We start from the raw sequence: 27790 nt of genomic DNA on the forward strand, positions 1-27790 counted from the left end.
CTACACCCTCAGTAGAGTTGCACACAATTCCAGATCCTTGGGGCAAGAAAGATTTCTGTTATGAAATGCATTGCTCTGTTAGTGTCTTAGAATACTAGAACTTAGTTGCTTAGTTATATAGGAGAATGTTGCAACCTGAACTTCTAATACATATCTTTCAGGAGAGGAAGATGTAGCTGTAGATACTGTATTTTAGGGAAATATTGGGGGGATATTCATATGTCACACTCCTTATCTCCCTCGTGCTTCCCAGGTATGGAAAGACAATGCAGCAGGAAGTTTTATTTCTCATCTGATTTTTTGTTTGTTTTTCAGATCTAACACCAGACTCATTAGAGCTTACCAGTTCTTGCCTAAAGGAATTGCTCAGACTTTTGCTGCTGTAAAAGAAGAGGAGATTTGGATTCATAGTTGGCACTGAGAGACTACCCAGTCACTGTAAGTTAGTCTTGTATCACGGATGTGGTGCCCTCCTTATAGGAAAGCAGAAGTTAAATTGATGTGGAGCCTGTTTCAGCCTAGAGAGGACACGATGAAAGAACCTGCATTAAGAAGCTTCTTGCTATGAAGAATCACCCCATCAATAGAGAAAGGGAGAGGACTGTAGTATAGGTGGCTTTGGGGATGATACATTGTGCTTAACTATATGTCTAGAAGAAGAATTGAAGGATGTAGTGAGAAAATGGAATAGGTAAACCTGAAGTTGTGATAATGTAACCTTATATTCTGCTGAGATGAGGGTAATTGTTCAAAACTATTTTACAGCTGTGTTGCTTTTGAAGGAACTGGAAAAAATACTATGTGTTGGATTGTACTATGTTTGGATTCCCTTCAAGATTAGGCTTTGGGGTTTCCCCTGGTCACCTCTGGGGTCAGGAAGGTCCTCTCACCCATTGTACCATTGGAGTCTTTGTGGTTTGTGTCTCATTCTGAAATGCTCTCTATAGGCTGCAGGCAAAGACGGGGCTTTGGCAAGGTTGAGATGATGTTACTGGTGATATTGAAAAACTTCTCATATTGCTGGTGGGTGTGTGTTTTGCCTGAGTGCTCACTAATTGTGAGAGTTATCATTAGCAGGAAATTGTGTCCCAAGTCATGTTGCCAGTCATGGCACTTGCAGTGCGTTACCTTCTCTGATAGCAGTAAATGTACTCACAGTGCATCCTGAATGCTTAACAGTTTCTCTTTTGGGGTAGGGATGTTGATAATGCACTTGAGCTTCCTGGCTAGCTGCTTGTGCTGCATTTTAACTCTTTGTTTTGGTGTTTGTGGGGTTTTTTTGTTTGTTTGTTTTAGGATATTCTTGGCCTTTTTAACCTACAGACATTAAATACATATTATAGGGCACATAGGACAGGTAGGATATTGTAGGTCTTGCATGCATATAACTTACATACTTGCCTGCAGTTGTGGAAGGCTGGATGTTCTGAACTGTGCAGTTCCTACAGCCCTGTGTTTGTATATAAACTAATGATTTGAAATCAGTCTTAACAGGCTTACGTGGATCTTTTACCTGTAAAGTAGAATATGGCACTGCTGTTCTGCACTAATTTCCCATTACAGTTATATCTGTGTGTAGTCTTAGTCACTGCTTTAAGATTGGTGAATTCTTTTAGGCTGTATCCCTCACAGTTTTTATTGTGAGCATGTAAAAGGTATTTCTAACTGTATATTGCCCAGTAGAACTTATTTTCCTCTAGGAAGCTGGAGATGAGTCATGAAAACTGAAGTATGTAGCAGGCACAAGGGTTGAATCTTTGCTAGATGTGGCTTCTGTAAAGCACGCTAACATCCATGTGCGTTTTCAGCTTCTACCAATTAGAAGCTGAAAAAGTCAGAGGAGGAGAGCAAGGAGTGCAAATACTTATATCTACTTGATTTATTTGTGTTGGTAGATACTGCCATCCTGCTACAATGGGCGTTCTCTGGGAGGTGCCCAGTTGCTATAGGATTCTTTTACCTATGCAGATAGCAGAGTTTATCAAATTCTATTTCAAAATAGTTAGCTTTTTGTTTAAGTAGCAAAGCAACGTTTAATGATTGTCTAATGATTTCCAAAAAGTTTCAGTGTACTTGGCAGAAATGAATATAGACATGCGCAACCCCAGTATGCAACATGTGGCTATTTTATTTACCGAGGGGGTTCCTGTAGAACAGGTATGTTCATGACCTCACATGAAGTCATGCAGGAAACCTGTAAAAAAAGTCAGGGCAAGCCCTCACTTTGCTTGTCCTAATCTTTCCAATGCAAGAATGTTCTCCATTGAAAGACAATTTTGATAGTTGCTAAAAGGAAGGGTGGTAGATCTACAGGGATACAAAACTAGCAGAGTTTGAGCAGTTACAAAAAGAGAATTTTCATTGCTCTTGTAATAGCTGTAGCAGAAGGCTGCAATGAGAACTATTATTTATCTTAATAATATTTTTGTTTCATACTGACATAGTACCATCCTGTTGGCATATGTTCTTGGAATGCATTAATAATTTGTAACACCCTTTTTTGAGATATATTAAATCTCACATTAACACATGGTATCATTTCACTGAAGAGCTTTATGCCTTTGAAAAAGGAAAGAAACAGTACTTGGTGCTCAAAGTGTATTCACCTTAAAGTGAAGTTATCTTAAATTCATTTTTATGAAGTTGAAAACTGAATCTATGGCTGTTATAGAAGCAGTTTCCATATGTCACTGAGCCTTTAGAGGAATTCTTTACTGCTCTCTTGAACATAGGGAAATACAGTGAAGGAAATGATTCTCATTCCTCAATCCTCATAAATTTTATGTAAGAGACTTCATGGAATTGCTGTGTATTCCTTTACTGGTATTTTTCTCAGTTTTGCCAACCTAAAACTCCAAACTTAGTTCTTCAGTAGAAATATTATGTACATTGATTTTTGATTTTTCTCTCGCTTGGACTGCTGACAGAGTAAATCTTGTGAAAGGTATTTAATTTTACTTTGTAAGCTGAATATTGTTAGAAATGTTAAGAATATTGGCAGCTCGACATCGTCTGCTGGCTCTTTACTAACTGTCTTATATGAGAAACTCTTTGTACAGACTAAATTCTGTCCTAAAATGTGTCATTTCGTACTTCCTTCAAAGGAAAATGAAGTCAAATCTTAGTGTGCATATACTTGTAAATGCAAAAATAACGAATGTGCACAACCCTAGCTGTTCTGTGCGCAAGCTCATGTCTATGAATTCAAGCTACTTTGCTCAGATGAATTCCAAAGTGTTTCTTGTGGATTTAATTATGAATACTTGCACTAACTTGTTCAGTGGATAGTAGCATAGGTAGATATTCCTGAAAAAAAAAAGCGTGGAGAAGGGGAGAAAAAGGATAACTTGCTGTCTTACTAGTTGCTATTGAAACATGTGGTGTTATTCTTTGAGGCTAAAATAAACTATACATCTGAGTGTCATGGATGGCATCTATGGAGGGGAGGTGTGAAGAAGCAGGATAACTTTACATCATAGGAGCATAATTTGTAATTTTTAGTTTCAATCATAGGTACTTTGGTCTTGGGTAATACCTGATTAGACAGAGTAACTGTTGGAAACAGCTGGACTACTGATTTAGTATGATTACAGAATAAAGTAATTTTTATAATTTGTGTCAGTAGAAATCAAATATTTGTGAAATTATGAAAAGGTGGATCAAGTGTACAGGCACAGTTTCATGAATACAGCCTTGTAAACCAGCCATAGTTTAAATGCGTCTTTTACGGCAAATTGTCACTTGTAGATGCCAAACATGTCAGGCTGGTGTTGAGCTTGAAATGGTGTGAAAAGGTTGTGAACTCCTTGGTCCTGCAGTGTCAGGGCCACAGACCATTCCCCCTGCTGTAGTGACATGGTATGTCTCGGACATGAAAATTTCGATCTTTTTAATAGTTATTGCTTCCTATCCTGGGAGAGACTACAAACTTAAGTGCTTAAAATGGGCAATTAGCATAGCCAAAAGTAACTTACAAGAGAAGATAGTGAATTTTAGCTCCTGTTATTCAAACTGTCGTTTCTTTATGCCTATATGCAGAAAAAAGTAGCAACTGCTGTGTGTCTCATCATTCCAGAGGCAATCAGATTGGTTGCCCTTCATTTTAGGAACCGGAACAGACTGCCTTCTTACTGGCATTACAAGGAGGATTTTACAAAGTGAGATTCTGCATTTTGCTTGCAGAAAGTGATACAGATAGTCCAGATTCTTACCACTGAAAATGTTTTCATTGCACTCTCACTGAGCAGAAGCACATGCTTTTTCATCTGGAGGTCATGAACTCAGTCAGTCCTTTGATGTAAATTAGTTTTGTCTTTGAAGAAGCCATGAAAACTTGTCCCTGCTTTTAACAGTACCTCTAAGATAACATCTCTGTCTTTCAGAATATGTTTGAATGGGTGTTTCAATCAGCTGTATTTTTTTTTTTATTTTTTAGAAAGACTGGGTAACTTTTTCCCATCCTTGCTATGTGAACTCTGGCAAGCTGTTTATTTGTCCACCATGTGAAAATTAAAAGTAATGCTTCAGATACATCAGAAAGCAGATTTGTCGCATCTCAAGAGTGGCATTAGAAATTTGTTTATGAAGAGCAACTCCTTTAGTAGTGTGGTAGTGAGGATGTGGGACTGAATCTCTGATCCTGGCATGTGTATTAGTGAATGAGGTATGGTTTTGGCCTCTGACCACTTTGCTCATTCACTGACTTAATTTAAATGCCTTCTACTTCCATTTGCTTTTGGGAAAAGGTGATATCCTCATTTGAATTCATAAGGCAAGTTCCTGTAGCAGTAGGTATTTGAAGAAGAAACAAAAGTTGCATTGTTCCTTTAGGTTTGAAGACACTTCCTACACTAAGCAGAAAAACATTATGATTATTGAAGTAGGTGCTTTTCAAGGAGAAATAAAGATTAATTTAAAGACTGAGTAAAATGTTAACAGTATAGTTTTTTTTAAGCCACCTGTGTAAAGTTCACTATCAATATGCTTCTCTAGTGATGTGGCTTAATCTCATTTTATCCTCACATGTTGGTCCAAGCATGTGATCTGTTGTAGTTTTTTTTTTTTTGTTACACATCTTATCAAAGCATATATGAAGGATGAAAAAAGGTCAAACCTGACCAAGGATAATTATCAGTAGTGATTAATAAACAGAAATGTATTTATGAAAATGTAATGTGTTTGAAATACTTGTTTAATGACTTTTTTAAACTTACTGACTTACATAGCACATGCTATGCCCTTATGGAAGAAAATGGTTACTATGGAGACACATGCTTTTTAGTTACAAAACTACAGGAAGACCTTTTGAGAAGAAAAATATATTCTCTCATCACCTGAAGTTACGTTGAAAAAACATTGACATTCTGGCAGAAAACCAGGCAAGGCCTTATCTGGTAGGTTGTAAAACATGCTGGCTGGTAACTTGCAGGTGCAGTAGTGAGCATCAGAGCAATATACTATAAAATTATTTTTAAAAGCTTTGAGAAGATTTCAGCACAGCAGCATGTTTTACTGTAACTTTCACTGGTCTTTCCTTCTGTCCAGGTGGCTTCTATGCTTTTGTATTTCCTGGAGCAGACCTGGGCTCTGCTACTGTATTTCTGGAGGATGACAAGTTATTAAAGAAAAGTTCTTGATCTAAGACTAGATTTCATATGATGCCTTACCTCAAAAAGTACCAAAAGTTTTCCTCTTCTCTTTTTTCTTTTTTTTTCGACTAAGTTTTATCCATGTATATGTGTGTCCCCAGGAGTTTTTTACTCCCAGTAGTTAAATATCTGAACAATTTGACAACTCTCCACAGGTGTGTTTGAATGTACTGGAAGTAGTGGCTCATTTTAAACGGCAGGAATTGTGCTTTCAGAAAAATCAAAGAAATTTAAATTATTATTCTACTTTAGAAGTCTAATACTAAGTGATTAATGAAACTGTTGATAGTAGAAAGTTGTCCTTCTGTAGTGCAGCAAGTGTTTGGAACTGCTAACAGGCTGTCAAATGCTACAAAAAGAAATAATTTTAATTTTGGGGCGCTCTTATGTTAGCTAAAAGGTAGATGCTGTCAGCTACAATAATAGTCAGACACAGCGGTGCTCACTGCAACAGTAAAAAACTGTGTTCGAAAGTGCCCTGTCCTTTTATGTGTGATTTTAATGCCAGCTTTCATTGGGCAGCAACTCTTTGCTTCTGAAGGTTGAAACTGGTTGTTAGTGCAGTTTTTAACACTTAATGACATGCCACTCCCTAGCTGCTGATTTTATTTTTGTCATCACCAGACAAAATTATATTAATAAAGGGGTTGGCAAGGTAAAAGGTACCGTAAGATAAGCTAGTTTATAGTTTTACCTGTAATACCTTCCAGCATCTAGTCAGCAGCTTTTGAGAGAAAAGATTAGGTTCAGGAGAAGTGGAAAAAGCATTAATCATTTAGCTCAAGCTTTGGGACTCTGAAGGAAACTGGATTCTCCACTGTATGGAGGGAGGCCGGCTGCAAAGTTAAGAACTGAAAAGTTCAGCGGATTTCGATTTGTCATGAGGGTAGTATCAATTTGCAAACTTCCTATGCCTGTAGGTGGCTTTCATAGCTAGTAAACTTCTGACTAAATTTAGTGCCTTGTAATGAAATGGGAATGAGAAAATATAAACAGAGTGGACTGTGTTCTCTGTCCATAAAGAAGAAACATGCTACATATTTCTGTGGTTATGTAAATTAAGGTGATACCAGAAAGCTACAAAAGTGTCCCTAAATCCAGAAGAAATTTTTTTTTAGTTGGCTTTAATCTTTTTGTACGTTTGCTTTTTATGAAGATATGGAAAGACTGATTCTCATTAAAACGGAATAAACTCTATGTGGATATTTGGTAGTAAATTTAGCGTAGCAAAACAAAGTACTTTCACAGACAGCTGTACATATTTGCTTAATTAAGTAGTAATTTATATAACATCACATATGTCTAATTCAGATTCTTATCTTTACAGTTTTTATTACTCTTGGAATGGTGACTAAGATGATATTCTGGTATGATCTGTGGTAAACTGCATTTTCATTGAAATTGATTAAAATACTGAAAGTAATTTTTAAAACTAAATTTTAAAACGGGTGACATACAAGGAACTAATTTACTGAGCCAGAAATATACAATTGTACCACTGTACTGATTTTTTTCTGGCTGTACTTCAGAAGCATAAAAGCTATTCCCTTGCACAGTTTGTTGGTATTTTGTTAATTTATTAGGTGAAGAATTAGCAGTTTTTTTCAATTCCCATTTGCCTTTCCCTTTTGAGTGAGCAATATACAGCACTTAAGACTAGGCAGCATATATTACCTGAAGAAGATGTTGCTATATAAAAGTTCCTGTTAACTTTCTAGAGCAGCCTTGATTCCAAGTGAGTGATTAACAGTTTTTCCTAATCCCGTGGTTAGTCCCCTAAGAACCTTCCATTTAAACATATGCTGCTTTAATTTGCTTTTTCAGTTTAAATCATTTTTAGCAGCCGCTTGTCAGGCAGTGTAATCATACCTTCAGAAATAGAATTTCAAAGTTAAACATTTTGACAAGATTATTTTTGCTGATCTTTCAGGCTGTCCTTAATGACCACAATTTCAGTATTTCTAATGTTTTCTCATCATCTGGGGTGACAGAATTCACCTGTCCTCTGAGAAACCGACGACACAGCTCTCCTGTCTCCTTCCTTTCTGTTCTTTTAATGTGAAAGACAACAGGTCATAAAATATGCAAAAGCTATAACCACCACACTCTGAATAACAATCAGATTGTAATTTGCTTCCAATAGTACATTTCACAAGGGCTAACTACCGAAGACTTTTAAATCAACACTGGTTAGTCTCAGGTTTTATGATCTGTAGTGTTGTAGTTAGAAGAAGTATTAATGAACACTCATCATTCTCTTTAAACATAAAGGAATTAAAAGGTAAATAAAAGTGAGTGTTTTTCTACAGCAGACTACTAGGGCTGGAGAATTTGTTGCACGTGCTGTATCTTTGCTGCATGACCAACTATAGAAGAGTTCACGTCTGTGTCTGAAATACTGATACACTTTTCAGTTTGGTTTTCTTGTCAATCAGTCCTTGACAGCATGCATTTTTGTTTTTATTTCACTCGTTGTTGGGGGATGTATTGGAGAGAAGAAAAGGGAGACCAGCAGTGGGCGAGGGAGGACTGTGGCTGGCTGGCTGTAAGAAAAGTGGGGGGTATGTTGCTCCATTTAAATCTGCTTCTTGGCTTTGTGCAGTGTGGGCTCTTCTACAAAAGTAGGCTGTGTGGGGCAATTTTCCAGAGAAATGCTTGGATGTATCAAATTTGGACACAAGGTTTCTCTCCTTTTACTAGCCCAAATCCCACAAGGGGGATGGTTGGAGAGTGAGGGAGTTCACTTGCCTATTCTCAAAGTCATCTCATGACCAGCAATTCCTAAATACAAAATTATTCTTCCCTTGGGCTGTAATTCATATTTCCGCTTAAACGCTGAATCTAGAAGGCTATTTGTTCTATCTGGCCAAACTGTAATTTATACTTCACCTTTAAAATTTTTGCATATGGTTTTTGGTTTTTGGGTTTTTTTGTGTGATACTGTTCTCAAGGAAATCTAAAAGAACACACTAATAAGACATGGTGATAGTTAAGTAATTGCTGTTAAGGGCATGATTCAGCGTTTTCCCCTTCAACTTGTGAGATTTCTGTCTACCCTGTATTTGCAGGCTCCTTGGTGAAGGAATGCAGATGACCAGTATGCGGGGGCTGCTGCGATGGATGTACTCTGTGCTTCTCTGTGCCTGTCTCTGGCACTGGCCAGTATGAGATGCTATGGAGGAATGTCCTTATCCTGAATAGTTATAAAACATTTGCCCTTTTGTCAGACCCTTTCTGTAATCTTCATCAGGGTGACTTATGATCTGGTGTGAAAAAAGGATGTCTTTAAATTATTTTTTTCAAGTTTATAGGAATTTCACATCCTGTTCTAATAAGTGTATAGCTTGATGGTGTACACAAAGCTAAATAAATTTATATTATAAGGATTGACTTTGGATGTATTTGGCAAAAACAAGTCTGTTTTCAAGGGTGGTGTATATTACTTCTCCTGACAACAATTGCCATGACCTGATGTATCAGCTTGAAAAATAATGCTCATTTCATTTAAGTAAAAAAAAGTGACATTACAAAAAAGGAAATCCCTAAACACCAAGCTAAAGAAAGCAATGACTGTAAGGAACTGTAACAGCTGCAAAAACAAACAAAGTTGGCCCTTGAAATGAAAGAGGGTGGGAGTAAACACACACACAGAGTGAAGCAGCTTTACACTGTGTCATTAAATCTCACTTGACAAAATTGAGATGTCTTGTTCAAGACACTTGCAATGGGAAACATCATTTTTCATTTGAGGCTGTTTTCTTCCCACCCCCAGAAGTGCCTGCAAACTCTTGCTGGTTTTGGCTGTGTTCTTAAGTTTTTTCTCCCTGCAGTTGTATTTCAGATGGAATATTTTTTTGAACAATATCACAGCAGTATTTGTCAAAAGAAGAACCACATAACATTCCAAAATACTGAGTATCTTTCAGTTTTTCAGTATGTCAAAACAGTATCACTGAAATGAGCTGTGCTTTAGTAACAGTGAATGTGTTGGTAGGAGGGCAACACCACGTATCAATAGTCATCATCTCTGCATGGCAGTGGGAAGTACGGAGGATGGTACAGCTGAAAGATGGAGGGGACAGTGACTAGAGGCGTTAGAGAAATATAAGGAATGAAAGAAAGGAGTGATAAGAATTTCTTACAACTTTGTATTTCTGCACTTAAAATCAGATATTGGGCTCCGTATAATAGATGTATCTTTTGAAGCAGAAAGACATTTTCAAATTATGAACAGATTTCAGGCTTCTGTAAAACATAACTAGGCTAAAACCTTATTTCTAAATCTATTTCATTTTATTCCTGTCAGTGTTGCCTTCCCTCTTTTGTATTTTTGAAAAAGCAAATGTAAAGGTTTTGAAAATCCCCCATTAAGACTGAAACACAACTTAACATACATGATTATCACAGTTTTCTTCTTTTCTTTGAAGTCCTACTGGAGGAGGATATAAATACCTCTGCAAAGTTATGTTGGTTAAGCCGTAGGTTATTTAGTGTGCATCTGTTTAGGCAGATTGGAATATTTTGGGATTTATTATTCTTGGCATCTTCAGACTTGGTTAATTCATGACTAGCAGCACAAAATTTGAGGAATTCTTCTAAGTGGGATCTTTGGCTGTAAGCTGGAGGCCCTTTTAATAGTGACCTGCAAGGGATAAGGAGCCACTAACACTGTCTTTTGCCTAGATGTCAGGCTATGTGAGGGATACTCCAGCTGTGCTGTTACTTGTCACCCGTGGGAAGATAAATTAATGTTTTTCGGTTACATAACTATGCATCACATTTTATTTAACTTATAGCCCAGACATCTGATCACAGCATGCTAGATAAGATGCATGCATTTAAAACACAAAGGCGTTGACATAGAAAAAATAAATCTACACACTAAGTCTTGATTAAAAAAGGATCATTACTACTTGAACCAGGTGATAGCATCACAGTAGATGTATGTAGAGAAAGCATGTATATAAATAGGCATATACCTTGCATAGATATTGGAAATAAAGCAGCTTTATGATCAGCAAGAACTGTGGGGTTTGCCATGGAAGGTGCTGCAGAAGTTCCTAGCCTGGTAAATGGAATACAGCTGCTGAAGGTGTACTCAGTAAAGAGGAAGCCTGCAGCCCACCTGACTCTTCCAGGCAGGTGGCATACTGATGGATCTGAGTACAGTGGCCAGCTCAGAAAGCACAAGTGATGCAGGTGTTGAGTGAAATGTCCAGATCTGTTCAGGTTCTGCAATGAAGCAGAGCTTCAGAGCTAAGGGGCTTCTGCTTTAGCTTCCAAACACGGTCTGTTGTGGGGCTAGTGTAATCTAATAGGCAGTGACCTTTAATTGTCCTTCAGCCTTGCAGCATCAGGATGCAATTGCTGTGATTGAGTGTTAGTCAGTAAAATTCCTGTCATTAAGCTGGAGTCTGAGAACAATAGGCCTTTATTCTTTTTTTAGGGAAAGCTTTATTTGAGGTCTTGCAAAGTGTCCTTAGCAAGGTATTTGCTGCTTTAGCTGGTGTGAAACAGAGTAGCATGTTGCAATGTTCAGGGTAAGGAAGCTCTATACCTTCCTGTATAAAGAATACTTTGTTGTCACAAAAGAAGTGCTCATTTCTGCATGTGTTTGTGTTTCAGAGTACTCTGAAATAATTGTGAAAACCAGCATTGCTGATTATTTATTTATTCCTGTTACCAGTGGTGAATAAGTCCTTATTCAGTATGTTACAGAGAAGATCAAATGGAAGGCTGTTTAGTGGTTTTGGAGAAATTGTGGAGACCTGATTTGAATTATTTGACTTTCACTTGACTTATTTGTTACCTGTGAAATACCCTGTGCACGTGGACATGAAGGCTAATTACTCAAGTGGGTGTTGTTGGAATAACATCTCGCTGCTTACTCAGCTGAAGAAAAGTGAGGCCTGCAGGGTCCCTGGAATTGGTTCTGAATATAAAAAAGCCAGTGGTTGATTACGTACAAAATGTTAATTGTTGTTCTGGTTTGTTAAGACATAACTAACATGTAGCAATTTCGATACAGTAGCTGAGAATCATTACATTCGAGTCAGAAGAAATGCATTTGTCACATGTATTTACTTTCCTATGCTTGATGCATAAGGTCCAACTTGACAATTCCTGCACTTGTTGGTGAATTTAAGCTTCTTAAATTTGCTGTATAAGGTGGTTAAGCTGCTGGCTTTAACTTCCAAATGCCTCATGCTTTTTCCATGTCCTTGCCTAGCTCTAGAAAAGTATTTCAGGCACAGGGAGTGGGGCAAGGAGGAAGATGGAGGGAGATGGAACTGTGAATGTACCAGCTGGCAACAGGACATGTGAACTGTGTTCGACCAGTTTGTTGGAGTCCCCAGGCAAAATTAATATAAAGTCAGATTCCCTCGGCACAAGGCAGCAAAAACAGTGTGTTGCAGCATTTACTGGAAGCTCTAATTACTTTAAAGCACTGTGTGCTGGAATTGTATAAACAACCCGTAAGAGCAAATGACAGGCTTTTGAAAATGAGTTGCTGGATGCCATAGGGAGTAAAGGCAAACTTAAATCCAGTATTTGGGAATGAAACTGAATTTTTTAATAGGTTGGTGATAGGTCAAACTTGCATGGCTGGGAATGCTATCATTTATGTGAAAGCAAAATGTAAAGTGTGAAAGTTTAATGCAGTTTTGGAGCCGCCTAAATGAACTGCGCTTTAGGGTGGGTGTTTTGGGAAGCACTAAGATGCGGTCAGCTTCCACCGGATGGTATTCCAAGCCTGGCATGTGGCTCCCCAGTTGCCCCCCTTTCAAAATCTTTGTTGAAAAACCTAATGTTGCTGAGAGAAACACAAGGAGAGAGATCAGATTCTTTTTCTTCAAGTAATTTCATAACTTTTGTACTTGACACATATATAAATTATTTGGATTTTGATGTATAGGCTTCCTAAATGAACTGGCATGCAGCTCTAACAGCATTTTAATTTGGTTTACTAAAAATGAAGAGGCAAAATACAACACCAAGTACTCAAGAAATGTGTTGTTTTGCTGTGCTGTGTATTTCTTGACTTTCACCTTTTCACTCATTCAGCCTAGTGATCTATTCCTAAAATCATCTCTCTAGGTGATGCAAATGATACTGGAGTGTTACAGGAGATCTTGCTTTATCACTGTATTTCATTTTATCATTTGATTACTGACTTGAAGCAATGATCACCTTCACTGTTCATCTGCCCAACTGGTATTGTAAAATCACACTACAGAACTAACGACCTTTCAGTCATCTCACTCTGGGAACAATGTAAGAATAGCTTCAACAACAATTATTCTCCAGGTTAGTGCAAGTCTTCCACTCTGGAAGGTGATCATAATGAGGGACATCAGGGGGCTGGCTGGTCCTTCAGTCAAAATAGGAACTGTTTGTCCTTTTGATTCTCTGTCTGTATGTGCAGGTTTATCAGATATGTGTGGTACTTTTCTCGACACCTTTATGTTGCTGACCACAAAATGCAGCTCATAAATTTCATCCATAAGGAATTTGTTACATAGAAGCTCCCCCTCTTCTATTCCAGGAAAGTCTTTCCAAAAGGCTATTTTTGCAGCAGTCTCTCCGTTGCACATGAAGTGAAAATATGCTCAAACTACCTTGCTCTTTTCCCCAGGTGCTGATGAGCAGTCAGGCAAGTTAGCACACCTGAGAATGACAGCCTGAAATAGGAGTGGGGGGACTGCTGGCTCCCATGGCCACCTTGTTTGTTTGCTGCTAGGACAGACAGTTCACTTATTTTCTTATTTTTGAGTACAGAAGAGAAGACTGAAAGACTGCAAATGCTGATGATGTAATTTCTCCAAATGTAATCTTCCCACTGCCAGCGGTCATTCCAAGCTTTATCTTTAATGTGATGTTCCATGTAAATCCATATCATTTTGGAGTAGCAAAAGTAAAAGATTTGAATATTTCTGACATATTTTATGATGTGCTCTCAAAAACAGTATAACATAATGCTTAGGAGAAGAGATTGGGTGCATTTTATATGGAAATTTTAAATTCTCTTGACTTAAATTACCATTCACAGTAATTTTTTTTCTCACATTCCTTTTCCAGCTCTTTGCATTCTACATGCGTATAATTTTTATACCTTTTCACAATTAAATAGAACAAAATAATGAAATTCAGTTCAATGATTGTTTTAACTGTCTGTATGGCACAGGTGTATTTTTTTCTAGAAGAAAGTGTGAGTTATGAAAATGCTTTGATGTCTGCAGACTTCAAGTTTTGTGGTCAAGACTTCATGAAAACTTTGTACGTAGTTTCAATCTGGAGGAGCCTTTGAAAAGACAGTTTTATGTCAAAAGTGCAATTCTATGTCATAAACTTTATAAAGGTGTTTTCCTCCTTTATGCGTTCCATATTTTACCATGTAAAAAAGATGTACTTGAAAGAGTTTCTCAGAACTTTTTTCCTAAAAGTATCACTTGCTGGCAAAATTGTGGAAAACATGGTCAGTGAAAGATGAATATTAATGAAAGCTAAGATAAAAACCATGCAGGTCAGCATGGGTGAAGTGGGCATGACTTCCGTCTGTTAAGAAATTAGCTTTTGATATTACGTTTCCTGCAACTTTGTATGTTATTATTTTAGGCATATCTTTATTAAAAATAAACCCCCTTTTTAGCTTCTTCCTCTAAGAAATTGCTTTTTTCCTATTTTCCTCTTCAGAAATTCATGAAGTGCATTATATGCAAAATTGTGGAAAATGTCTTAAGTATGTCAGGATGCACTTTATGCTGCACTATTCATAATTAACAACAAGTTTAAATTGGTTTTGTGTTTTAAGTCCTGGTGGTCTAGAAAAGCCAGTACCATACATCAGCATTTTAGAAACAAACACAAAAATATTGAGAGGTTGGGAGGAGAGTAGAGAGAGAGAGAAGGCAAAGACCAAAAATGGCATTTTTTCTAATATTAAGCAGTTTAAAGGGAATCTACATCACTTGTAAACACTTTTGTTTAGCACTGCTTTTATAGCCTATAATTAAAATCCAGTTGTTAGTTGCAGTTCAAGTATAACCAACCTCAAAAATGCTATGAAGCAACCAAGATGCTAGACTGCACACATTATAAAACTCTTCACGTTGTGGTCTGCTGCCTCTAGAGCCTGTTTACAATGACTGGAACTGAAGTAAAAAAATGAGCGTGCTCATTAGAAATAACAAATATGAATTGTTAAGTTGTAGCACCCTTTCACTGAGCTCAAATCAAGTTCTTTTTAAATTATTCATTCTTTCATATTGCTGAGGCATCATAATTAAAACCTTCCATCTTTTAAACCTCTAAAAATGCTTGAGAATGGGAGTGTAGCTGAAGCTTTTTTTAATCATGCAGAATTTCTTTTGTTTTTAATTAAATTCAAATAGGTAGCTGGTAGCTTGTACTAACCTGAATCTAAATGTAAGATTAGGGACAGAGTATATTTTTCAGAGCTGTCTGGATCAGCTGAAAATAATACTGCTTCCACTTTCTTGCCCACAAGTTGGTGATGACCATCCCTGCATTTTGGCAAAAGCAAAGTATGTGAAACTACCCCCTGTGACAAATGGCTGTCCACTGAAGTGGATTAGGGAGGGCTCCTGTTATTTTATTTTTTTTTTTTTAAATTTATTTATTTGTGGCATGGGAACTACTGAGCTCCAGAAAAGGGACAGTAACAAATTGCTTGGGAGCAAGAATTTCTTTAACTGCTTTGGCAGTTTTAAAAGTGAATATGAATTTAAGCTCTCCCCTGTCAGTGGAGGCATTGAGCTGCTACTGAGACCCATAAAACTTCTCAGCAACTTTGCATTAACTCTGAGCTCTATTGCTGGAGGCAGGCCATATTTTCACGTTGGGATGTCATCCTGTAGTAGACTTATATAAACAAACAGTGCATTAAAACTCTATACATCTTCCTTGTTCTGGGCTATTGTAATTGTGTTAAATTATTCAGACTTAATTGAAGCTTTCCTTTTTGGCCAATCTCCTAACTTGCTTTTAGATTTTGTTCCTTTGTAGGTAGGCAGTGGCAGCACAAGATCTGACATGAGAGCACTCTGAAATGGTCCTTCTGTTCTTCCTGAGCATGGTTGCTGCTTCTGCAGCTTTGTGTTCACTTTCTTCCTTTTTCAAGGTCAAAAGTTCTCTTACCAGCTCTGTCCAAATAGAGCCTCTAAAGTAACCCTAGCTGTATTTGGGTTCCCCTCTAGCATTCCAGAGCTTAAGGAGATGGTGGTGGGGTTCTATCATTTGAGATGGGGAGGGGATCCCTTTTATGGTCTCTTTCCTGCTCAAGAGTTACCCTGTTAACCTAGTTAGAGGCCCTCATCTCTAGCCTGCATTTTCTTTGACTGACCCAGCTATTGTGATTGATAGTTCCTATTTCATATTATTTACACAAAACACTTCATGTAATCATTCACATTTATAATTTCATTTCCCACATCTTGCATGTCTCTGCTTTAGGTCTCTTTCAGTTCATCTTTATCCTATGCCACAAGAATAATGTTGCAGAAAACCTGATCTGTGGAACCTCTTTCCTGGTTCCCATTGTCAAGGTGTTTGTTACAGTCATAAACATGAGTGGATTTAAGACCAACTGTGATGCTGAATCTTCCAAGAGCATGGTTCACTCCATCTGCATCTGCTTCTTGTGGTTCTTGTCACCTGCATACATATACTTGATACATGTTTCTAAGCGAAACATTGTCCTGCCTGTGCTTGAAGAGCTCCACCCCAAACCTTAACATTTTTAATTTTTATTTAAAAGAAACATATTTCTCTGAATGCTTTTTTTGTATTTGCTTTTTTTTTTTCATTGCAAGCTTGGAGTTGACAAACTCTTTCGGCGTTAATAACAAAAATACTTAGCACTTGTAGTACTAACTGTCCTCAGTATACTTTATACATGATAATTGTTTCCTACAACACAAATCTAAAGTGTCAAAGTTTATTCACATGTTGTGTATTCAGAAACAGTGTTGGGATGTTAGTGGCCCCTTGCCTAAGATGATGCTAGAAAGGGTTAACACCAATGTGCTAACAACTACCCGCCCTTGTTGAGAATACTACATGCCTCTTTTGATGTTTCAAGCTATCTTAATATTAAAGACCTCCTGTAGAGAAATAATCTGCATAATAGTTAAAAGAAAGCTGTAGCTCTGTCTGCATTTATAACTACTAATGTTGTAAAGTACACTGAAAAAGGTGTTTTGGAATGGACTCAGAGACAGAAGCCTCTAAAGGATATAGTAAGTCAATCAAGAAGAAATGTGACATTTTCATAACCCATGGTCATTACACTTCATAAAGTGCGTAAACAAATTTCTGTATATCGTAGGAAGAACTGAATCTTGTTACCATGGTCATTAAAGTTAATGAAATTTAAATTTTGAGCTAATAGGCCTGTTTATAAAGGAGAAGCACTAAACATTCTCAAAAGGAAGCGCTGTTTCCTTCTTAACTTTTTTCTTTTAGAAATTAAGCGCCATACACAAAACATACATGACAATTCTAGTGTCTCATGGAAAAACAGATATCTGGGAGGAATACCCTAGTTTTTTGGTTGTGTTTTTGGGGGGTTTGGTATTTTTGGTTTGGTGGTTGGCATTTTTTTGTTAGAAAATAGAGGATGCTAAAGGTGAAAGGTAAACCACCACATCAAAGAGGACAAAACAGGTTTGTTGGATCCTGCCACTATTTAATGAACATGTTTAGCTTTCCTGTGTGAGATAAAGGGTCTCGGTGTTGTGTTTGCTGTTCATACCTACCCCATGATGTTTTTCTTCAGACTGTGGTGAGGATCATTCCTGGGCCACCAAAACTCTTCCAGTGGTCCTATTTGCTGTTCTATATGAAACCACAGGTGATTGGTTTTGGGTTTCTTTCTCCTTAGTGAAACCAGTGGCATCAGCTGGTTTAATAACATACATTGCTTGATGTCAGCCTTTGTAGATTTATGCATCTCACAGCATTATGCAGCTTATCAGGTCTCAGAGAGACAGTCTGATTCAAAGTTAGACAGATGCCTTCAATGATTTGACAGGAAGGTGATGTCGTCGTCTTGATGTGCAGGCAGTGCTGTCTTAAGATCTTGAATTACTACATGCTGGCAGACTGACAGATATTTCCATGAGAAGGCACTGACTTCCAGAACTAACATTGTGCCTATCAAAACAACCTAGGAAAACAAACAGTGTGTATTTAACAACATTTTAGCAATAACGAGTGCAATTTTAAAAAGGAATAATCCTTCGGGCATAGTGGAGTATCTTTGTTTTGGTGAACAAAGCAAAGCTTTAAACAGTAACAGGTAGCAGAAAAATGAAAGGCAGCCAAGTTTGTGCCAAAGCTGGTAATGTTTCCACTCGTACCAACTCTGGGATGTTATCCCTGACAGATGGGTCTTTCCAAGGTTTTTAGTACATACTGTAAAATGATACCACATACCTGTTACTTTTCTGACTGAAAATGATAATAAGCCTTTCTCTCTTTTCTATTGCCTGATCATCCTTTTTCTTTTCGCTTGTAAGGTCTTCTCTAGATGAATAGCGCTTCCAGTGCAAACAGACCCACTGCTTCTTTATTAACTGAGCACAGGGAGGGCTGTCGGCCTCGTTAGCACTGCTGTATGCAGTGCATGTGCTCCCAGCATAGGATTTGATCACAGCTCAGTAGCTGTTATTTTTTGCTCCACCCTCTCCACAGGGAGACTGTGAACCCCTCTGTTATTGGGTCACAAACCAGTCCCCCAGCTTCTGGCTTCTCAGTCAAGTCTGGAAGAGTCGCGCCATGAGCTGGAGAGGGCACACGGGACCCCGCTCAGTCTGGTAGCTCCTGCGAGAGAGCCCTGAGCTGCCAGGCTGTCCCTAGGCAAGGCTCTTTCCGAAAGGGGGGTGGGGAGAAGGAGAATTAATTATTTAGGACCTGACTGTCAGGTAGGTCAGTCCTATTAGTTAGTTCTCAGCTGCGATTAAAAGTTGAGTGGAAAAGGTGGTATGATAGCTGACTAATTACCGTAATAATACAGCTATTACTGCATGTGTTTTCTGCATTGCTAGTCACCAAGATTTTTAACATATCTGTCTAGAATATATACCCAGCAAGTTTTTTTATACAAGTGTAATCTACTGCAGATCTCCTGGGGGGGTGGAAGCAGCGTCAAGATTACGCATTTAAAATGAATCATGTGGCATGCAGTATTATAGTCAGTTTCTGTGGTGGATGTGAGGGAATGGTGGTATCTTTATATATACTTATATTTCCGGATGCCGATTGACCTATTTCTAAACTTATGTAAGATTTTTCTAATATAAGGATTGAATTATTTGCCCCCAGGGTTAGCAAAATAGCAGATACTTGCTTTGCTTCAGGAGAGTCCGATGAGACTTGACATTGATATATGTTCTTCTTTCACGTCTTTCTTGGGATGTATTCTAGTGGATTGTTTCTGGGGTTTTGGTTTGGTTTTTTTGCTTTCTGTACATTGGAACGTAAAGGATTTTCTTTCATCAAGTGCTGAACATCACACATGAAAAGTAATCTGGTGTTAAATGCGGTATGTTTGTCGTTTGTCATTTGTCTAGCCTTTTCCCTTTCCCACTCTGTCTCTCTTGATTAGACAATTAGGAGAGTTTTGTTTGAACTAACATTTCCTCACTGAGGTAGCATGATTTAATTACTACAATAGCCTTCTCAAGGAGGTCGTCTAGATGGAAGTAACTGTTTCTTTGCATCACAGACTACTTCAGAGAGTAATATGTGTCCGGGGCTAATGAAAGCATCAGAACGCTCAGCAGAGGTGGTGATTTGAATGACGTCTAGCGAGACAGCACCTCTCTGATGGAAGGCAGTTTTGAAATACTTCTTGTCATTGTTGGTCTCCCTAAGTTGTTTGAACTTTTGCTTTCAAAGATAGTTTTAATAACTCGGTTGTTTTAAACAATTTAATGTTTGCTTCTGCAAGTTTTCTTCTGTGAAGAGAACAGCTAGCAACATTACAGTATTTGTGTGCTTTGCCCTTCAATAGTATGAATCTGGTGGTAAATCAGGAACAGCCAATGCCTTCCTCAAAAAGCATTCTCCAGTAGTTGTACATGGGGTACCTGTAGTCTATAGATAAGTCTTTCCTTTTTTGAGCCAGACGAGACACTGGGATAGATTAAAGCTGACAACTTGAACTATAACAGAGAAAGCCATGAAAACATTACTTGGAAAAGATTGTTGCTTTGTTTATCCAGCTGGATTTGAGTGGATGTAACTTAATATAATACTAGCTAGAGAGCAAAGGTTTCAGCACAGATTCTTTTTTAATTCTGTGAAAGTCACTCAGTGTTGCTTGCAGCTCTGATTTGGATTGCTCAGTCCTGTGCTTGCTGTGTCCACATGATTCTCATCAGGCTTTCTTTTGTTTTTATTCTTCCATCCACAAAACCTGAATTGACTACAGTTATAGAATGAGATGTACGCTTCCAGTTTTGCTGTTTAAAATCTCTCTTCAGTGTTCTTTCACTGCTGAATCAGCTCTGAAGCAGCTGTTAAGGCTTTATTTTTCTTCCAGAGCCATAACAGAAATAATTGCATTATGTTGATTTTTTTTTTTTACTGCAGTTTTCCATTTTTTTTCTGAATTTCTGCTTTTCATCTTTTGTGAGATGTTGATAAACTTGGATTTTGCTGTAAGCTTATTCCTTTGAGAGTTTCAAGAGATCTATTGTGATGCTGAGAGGTTGCTTTGAACCCCTGCAATTTTAAAGGTTTCAGGACAACTTGGGACAGTACTTTTTTTTTTAAAAATAAGTCTTCCTGTTGTACATGTTGTTATATGTTTACATTAGCTCTAATTGATGTAGAATGATAAGGCACTTAGTAACAGATGATAAGTAGAGATAAATGCTGCTTATGGGTTTAGGATGTAGTAGTTATAAATAATATTTGATACTCATGTATTATTAATTCTTCAGAACACACCTGGTGAGGTCATTTGCAAAAGTACTCTTGGCATACTTTTGCTGCTGTTGACTTGACAGTGAAGAATTAGGCCAATACTTAGTATTTGTGAAAATTCCTGTCCTATATCTATTTGGACTTACCTCAGCCTCATACCTTTGATTTGTCTTTGGAGTAGACCAAAGTAAGTGGCACTGTGTGCTCCAGGGGAAAGGTGGAACAAACACAGTTCTGAGGCTGTCCTGTGGCATGGGGAGGAGAAAAATACATTGAACCTGAAGCAATTGGATCATGATGAGCTCAAAACTTCTATTTTATCTGCAGTCTTGGCTAGTTAGCATAATACTGACTTTTATGCCTGTTTTAAAGCTGTAATTGCTCTTGTACCTGGTAGCCTTAAGTTCCACAGGTAATATGAAATATCAGTCTCCCTAGAGAGGCCCAGTCTCTGCTGCTGTCAGCCAGAATATGAGAGTCAGTTTGGGATGCAGGATCAGTGTTTTCACACCTTCCCGGAAGACTAAGTAGGTTATCGTTGAAGGGCAACCACAGGTTTGGGTTTTTTTTTTCTGGAACTTGAAGAGAATTTTAAGAAAGGAGCACAAAGTGGTTTTTGGAGCATGCAGCAGCTTTCACAGATGAGTTGGGGCCATATTCGTTATTCACATACACTTCCATGTTCAAATCTGGAAGTCTCAAGATAGTAAGTTAAATTGCTGGGAAACACCAATAAAATAATAATAAAGCACTTTGGAGAGAGGGTACATTTCACTCCTGCCTTCTTCAGGGCTGGTAACAAAAGCGTTTTCTTCAGCTTGCGTAGTAAATTAATTTGAAGGAATAAAGGAAAATTCAGACATTCAATTTTGGAAGCAGACTAACAAAATACTTCAGGTGCTCTCTGTCAGATTTACCCAAACTGTCTCCTGCCCCTCATTTAAGCACCTCTGGTTAGGTGGCTGAGCCACCTTCATTCAGCTCATTTGAATTCTGGAAAAGTGCCCGTCTCTCTCTCTTTTTGATTCCAAAAGGATAAATGCTCTAGGAGATCTTAAGTACTTAGGTGGCACAAGTCTGTGTCTAGATCACGTCAATGGTAGCAGGCAGAGCAGTGTGATAGAAGTGGGCCTTTATAGTGAACCAGTTAAAGGCAAGGACAACATCTACACATCAGGAAGAGACTAGTCAGGACTAGGTCTAGCCTGGTGCTGTGGGCTCACCACCTTGCGCGCTGGATGCACTCCTGGAGCACATTTCATCCAGAAGGGATTTGGTTTCCATGCTCCAAGACTGCCCTGCGGTGCAAACCTAAACGTGGCAAGAGGGGGGGGCCAGGAGATGTGCAGCAGAAGTGCCCTTCTGTTGTGTCCTAAAATGCTAATGTAGCCACACCTTAACTTCATTTAGACTCTGCACCAAAGCTATGGTGATAGAAATACTCTTCTCATTATATGGCTGCTTTTTGTGTTAAAGTCCATGAGACCTTGGGGGTTTTTTTTTTTCATGATTATCTGATGCTTCCAGAACATCACAACCCATTGTGCTTTGTGTTCAAACAGGCAAAGGGCATCGTTTCACTTATACCCAGTGTGTCCTGGAGATAGACGCACAAGGTACTGGTGACAGCAACTTTCAGGGCATTTTGCTGCAGATTAGAGCCTGTTTCTTGCCATGAATCCTGCCAATCTTTGCTAAAATGCCAGTTAGTCACCAGTGAAAGCCCAAGTGATAAAGTGCTCTTTTTGGGCGTGGAGCGGTGAAGAGGACGGGTGGGTATCTGAGCAAACAGTGCCAGAAAAGTAAAGCACTTGCTGCGCGGTACTTTCAAGGGGGTATCTGAACGACGAGTTTGCAGGAAGCGTGTTTCCGTTCCTGTTGTGAGTATTTGACCTCTGCTTGTTAATAGAGATGCTATCATTAAACTCTTTTAGTAAACACAGCTTGAAACTAAGCAAGGAAGTTATGCTTTATACTTACTCCACAGTTGAAAACCTGGGTTAAGTGAGATAAATCTAAACCGATTAAAAGTGCTAGTTTTTAATAAAGGACTATCTATGCTGAGCATAGATTCGCTCTGGGGGTAATTGTTTATTTCTAACCAGGTAAGGTAAATGCCATGAAGAGAGACCTTGTTTCAGGTGAAAAGAGGGCATGTTGGTTGAAATGTTACAGCAAACTATATTGCCAGAGAGGCACTGTGGATTGGAAGATGTCTTTGGATGGTGGATGCTTCAGACTACGGCAGTACGAAGAGATGTTTTCTGCAGCATACTGTTGTCTTCATCTTAAATACGGCACCTGGTTTTGTGGATTTTTTTTGGTTTGGTGTTTTGGTTTTTTTTTTAAGGGAAACAGACTCTTCAAATTACACAAGCAATTTTTCTAGGGGTCTTAAAATGCCGCTTCTCTCAGAATAGGTTTTTAAGCCTCTTCAAGAAAAAATGAATGGCAAACTTCAATAATGAGTGATCCCAGTTCAGGAGTGTTCTGACAGCACGAGTGAGGGGATTGTGAAGTTGTGTCTCCCAATTTCGGCAATGAACTTTCTCTTCTCATTGTGGAAACTTCCTTACCTCCCTCAGTGGTGGTTCTTGCAAATTCCTTGCCTGACACAGTAAAATCTGAAGTGATACACAATTCATAAAGCTCCTCCACCACCCCAAATTTTGGAAAGCATCACCCTTTTGTTATGTCCTCTGCTTGGTTTAAAAAAAAAAAAACCAAAACAACGCAGTTACCATGACAACTCTTGCCCACACTGGAAATCCGTTATTGGGAGTTTCTGGCATGGCTTTTATTTGCATATGCTGCAAACAGCACTGTTATTAAACAGACTGTTAATTATTCTTCCAGTCACTGAGACAACTGATGTGACAATAGTTATGACTTTCTTATTCCAGGTGAGAGTGGTCATGCACAGCTCTATGCAGCTGAGTTTGTCTGCTCACTACTTTTATGTACTGCTTTTTTATAGAGAGATATTTTTTTTTTTACTTACAACCTGAAGCCATGCTTACTTGTTTAAATTACCAAGGAACTAGGAAAAAGAGGGATTTTTGGGGTTAATCACCATCCTTTTTGTGAGACATTTTATTAGGTATTTTCTTCTCATTTTGTGGATGTTTGGTTCTTTTTACATAGATATTTATGATACTCTGCATGTCTTTAACCTTTTTTTTTTTATTGTTAATTTAGAGCTTTAAAGAGATGCTTGATACTGCACTTTGTCCTCTGAATAAATAGTGGCAATTAAATCATATGTTTAAGATCCAAAATTCTTATTGTTCCTGTTTGAGGCTTGAAAATTTATCTTAATATGATTGTTGAATTTATTTCTAACAGCGTGTGGCAAAGCAGTCAGCTTGTATTACCAAAGGCTTTATTATAATTTCATGATCCATGCTACAGGATGGCAGTAGGAGATGGCATCTGATAACTTTGCTTTTTCTTTTTCTTTTCTGTTTTAGGAATTTCCATGGGATGCAGATCATGCCACTGGACTGCATTTGGGTAAAGGATGAGTTCTGCGTTTCTCTCGGGAGTCTTCCAACACATTTTCTAATTACTTTTTAATGGTGTTCTAAGTGAGCTTACATGAAACAAACCGTATTGGATCATGAGTGAAGAAAAAAGCTTTGGTGTATCCCAGAAGATGTTGTCTCCTTCAAGAAGTACTAGCAGCTGCTCCTCCAAGCAGGGAAGTCGACAGGTAGTACAAACTTTTTCAACCAAACTGAAATTATTAAGATTGGCTGGTACTTTTGCTCTTGAATATCGGCGAATCTCTTAAACTCTGTTTTCCTGGTGCTTTCTTGTTTTATTTCATCACTTCTCTGTTTTCCTTACTCTGTTTTCTTTGGTTGGTAGCAGCATCTTGTTTTAAGTCAAATGCAGTAAACACACATTACTGAATAGCAGGCATTTGTAAAACTGGAATGCTAACAGTGAATTGGAATTTCTACCATGGTGTGTGTATGGTGTCTTTATAGTGAAATATTGCTACTGTAGCGGTTTGGTCTCAGTGGTTTGAGCCTGAAATCCCAAATCTATCCTGTAAGATACCACTTCTGTGGTAAAATATTGTGTAACTGCTCTGCTTATTTCAAGTTTCCAGGGAAAATGTGCATGCACGTATGAAAGAGAACACATTTTTCTGAAACTTGACGTAGGGCCTCTTTGACAATGAAAAAGTGCCTGTGAGTGCCTATGTGTGCTGGTTGTTGCTGTAGAACTATAGTTAAGAAAATAAGTATTTGTGTAATGTGATGTGTCTGGATCCCTAATGCAAAGGATGCTTTGTTTTCTTTAGAGATGATGCTATTCTTTAAACCTTACAGTTTTAATAGACATGTCTATGAGTGTTGCCTCCTGTCAAGTGAGACTGCTGAAGACAGCTTTTGTTTATGGGCAAGAAACATTGACCCGCAGCCACAGTGAGAATTAAGCTTAAACACACTCAATCCATGCTTGTAAAATCATGAGCAATATGCTCAGTGTAAACTTTTATTTGTACAGATGCTGGCTTAGTGAAGCTCTTGGAGCTGCCTCGGGTTGAAATTTTAATTGGAATTGAGCATCCCAATCTCCCAAAAGCTTTGGAGACCTCAGCTGTGTTTTGAAATAGCATCTGCTTTTCTGGGACTTCTGTCCCTGTACATACAACTGGCAAGGCAGACAAATCTCTGAGCAATTTATGCCTTTTAAAGTGTTGTGCTTGTAAGAAGTGTTGTGAATTTCTAGTATACTGAGCAAAGAAAAATCCTTGCTTTCAAGATGCCTTTTTTGTTTTCCCGCAACATTATTTTTTATATCCTTGCTATGAGATTATCTTTAAAAAGTGTAATTTAAAACATTTGGTATTGTCTGCTTCAACAGTTCATGTCTATCAAGTGTTATCATGTAGTATTTAAATAATAAGATTTACATGAGCATGACTAAATCCACTGGTGTGTTACACAGCCAGCATAATCAACCATACTTATGCAGAAGCAATTTCTGCAAGAACCTTGCTTACTACCATTTAACATGAACAAATCTGTTGGCTAGCTCAGGCTTTTGATACTATTATTAGGAGGTCCCATTTCTTATGCATTTTGTTCTCACCTGCTCCCTTTGGAGAAAAGGAATAATTCAGTGAAGTTTAGTGTCATCTTGTCCATCCCCAATTTTTTAGTCATTGATCCTTGCACAAAAATGCAAGGTGTACCTGACCAAGGTGAGAGGGTGCAGCTTGGTGTTTTGGTTGTATTCCTAGTACCTCCATGCTCATTCATTATGGTCAGGCAGACATTAAATTGCCACATACACCTTTCAGGTCAAGCTAGATGGAGGTATAAAGTAGGTTGTTTCCCAGTGTCTATTGAAGGGCAATACAGTTGATATTTCTTCGTGATAATATGGGGCATGGTGATAAGGATCTCTGCTTCGGTTAATGTTTCAGAATTAATCTTTTCATGGTCAGTCATTGCAATACCAAGTAAGTAACAGTATACTTTTGCATCTAGGGAACCTACATGGGTTTACTGACTGTCCATGTTTTCAGGGGGTGGTAATGACAGAGGCAAGCCTGCAGAAGTAGGGGAGTTTGTGTGACTTGTTGCATGCTGGGAAACAATCACTAAGCAGGGCTAAAAGCTCTGCTTGCTTGCTTTTTCTATATAGTCTGAAAGTTTGCAAACATTTTTTAGCAATTACATGTGCTTTTTAAGGTTCCACTGGTCTTTCTGATATTTTTATTTTTGAATAGGGACTTCTAATATTTATGAGGAATATGCTTTCTCTATTTCCTTTTTTTTTACCAAGTGCAGTAACTTTCTAACTCATCCTGTAACTTTTTTTTGCATCTGCCGAAATGATCTAGAGGTCTGTCTTCAAAGTAGCAAAGTTCAGAAAGAAGAAAATATATTCTAAATTACAGTTTCTTTCAGCATTGTCATGTTTATGTGCATGGCTGTGTATTGCTGTTTCTTCCTTAATTCCCTGATGGTTTTGGTGATTTTCACATGGCTGTTTTTTCACACTGAAGTTGTCTTGCAATTTACAGGAGAGACTGTTTTGCTGAGGGTAACAAAGATTTAAATAGACTGTGCAGTATGCACTCTGGATATTTACTTGAAAATAACTTCTGGGGGTCATTTTCCTGTATGTTTTTTTTCATTTATTTGTTAATTATAGTTTGTCATGGCAGCATGTTTCAGTGAATGTTTTGTTAGATATCATCTTCTGTGCTGCAGGTGGAAAGATGGACCTCTAGGTCTAACAGAGGCAGGACTCTGCAAGACTTACTGGCCTGGACACAGCATTGCTTTGGGTGAGGAACGGATGTCTTCTCCCTGTTCCTGCTCCCCAAAAGGCTCTAGTCTTGCTGTTTATAAAGATCTTTACCTTGCTAGACAGACCCTGTCTTTAGTGGTGTAAACCATAGCATATATTATAAAATCTAAATTGTTGGTCGGGGCAGTGAGGATGTTCTTGGGCCCTGTCCCTTTGCTCCCCACTTCCCACAGAGGATTTCTTGTCACACCTGATCAAATAGTTTTGTTTATATCATTAATGGCTTCTTTTCTCGCTCAGCCTCTTGTATTGGTAAATTGGAGCTTTGCAGTCTGTACTACTACTAGCCACCTACTTCAGGGCTGACAAAGCTGGGGATGAGTGATGCCACTGTTTAAGAGCTATTTAATTCGCCCTTTTCAGCTGCATGTCAGTTTAAATGACAGCACTTTAGGTGCTCTATTAAGAAAAGAGCAGTAATCTAAAGTTCTATAAAAAATCCCCTAATCCAAAAAGTATCACAAGCGCAGCGTACACCTCAGCAGATTTTTTCAGACTTTTTTTTTTTTTTTGCAAAGCCCTGGTAGAAGAGTACAATGTAACAGTTACTGATTTTTTTCTTTTTTATTAATAAACATGACAGTTTAAATAATTTTGCCATATGCTGTGCAGATTAGGGAGTGATGTGCTATGATTTTGATATTCTTTCCTTCATCTTCCAGCTCCATAGAGGGCTTCTTAGTCCTCCTTCAAACACTTGCACACCTCTCAGGGACCTTCAGAGCTAGGCTCATTGCTTGCAGGTTAATGACGGATCTGCCTGGCAGGTGCTTTTCTCTGTCCTGCTGGTCTGACACAGCAGTTCTTTTAATCAGATTAAGTAGAAAGAAATTCTGAAAAGTGAAGGAGGAAGA

At 38.2% G+C, this 27790-nt stretch overlaps 1 protein-coding gene across 1 annotated transcript in view; it reads left to right on the forward strand.

Annotated features, from left to right (window-relative positions):
• The first annotated feature begins 317 nt into the window (after positions 1-317).
• The window catches only part of OSBPL3 (oxysterol binding protein like 3), a 67201-nt gene continuing 39728 nt past the window's right edge, over positions 318-27790 (forward strand). The window contains exons 1-2 of the mRNA XM_009638664.2: positions 318-438; positions 24071-24312. Of these exons, the coding sequence (XP_009636959.1) occupies positions 24220-24312 (93 nt within the window). The 5' untranslated portion in view covers positions 318-438; positions 24071-24219. The remainder of the gene's footprint in view (positions 439-24070; positions 24313-27790) is intronic.

Source organism: Egretta garzetta, unplaced genomic scaffold, assembly GCF_000687185.1.
Source record: "Egretta garzetta isolate BGI_Z169 unplaced genomic scaffold, ASM68718v1 scaffold94, whole genome shotgun sequence".
NCBI lineage: Eukaryota > Metazoa > Chordata > Aves > Pelecaniformes > Ardeidae > Egretta > Egretta garzetta.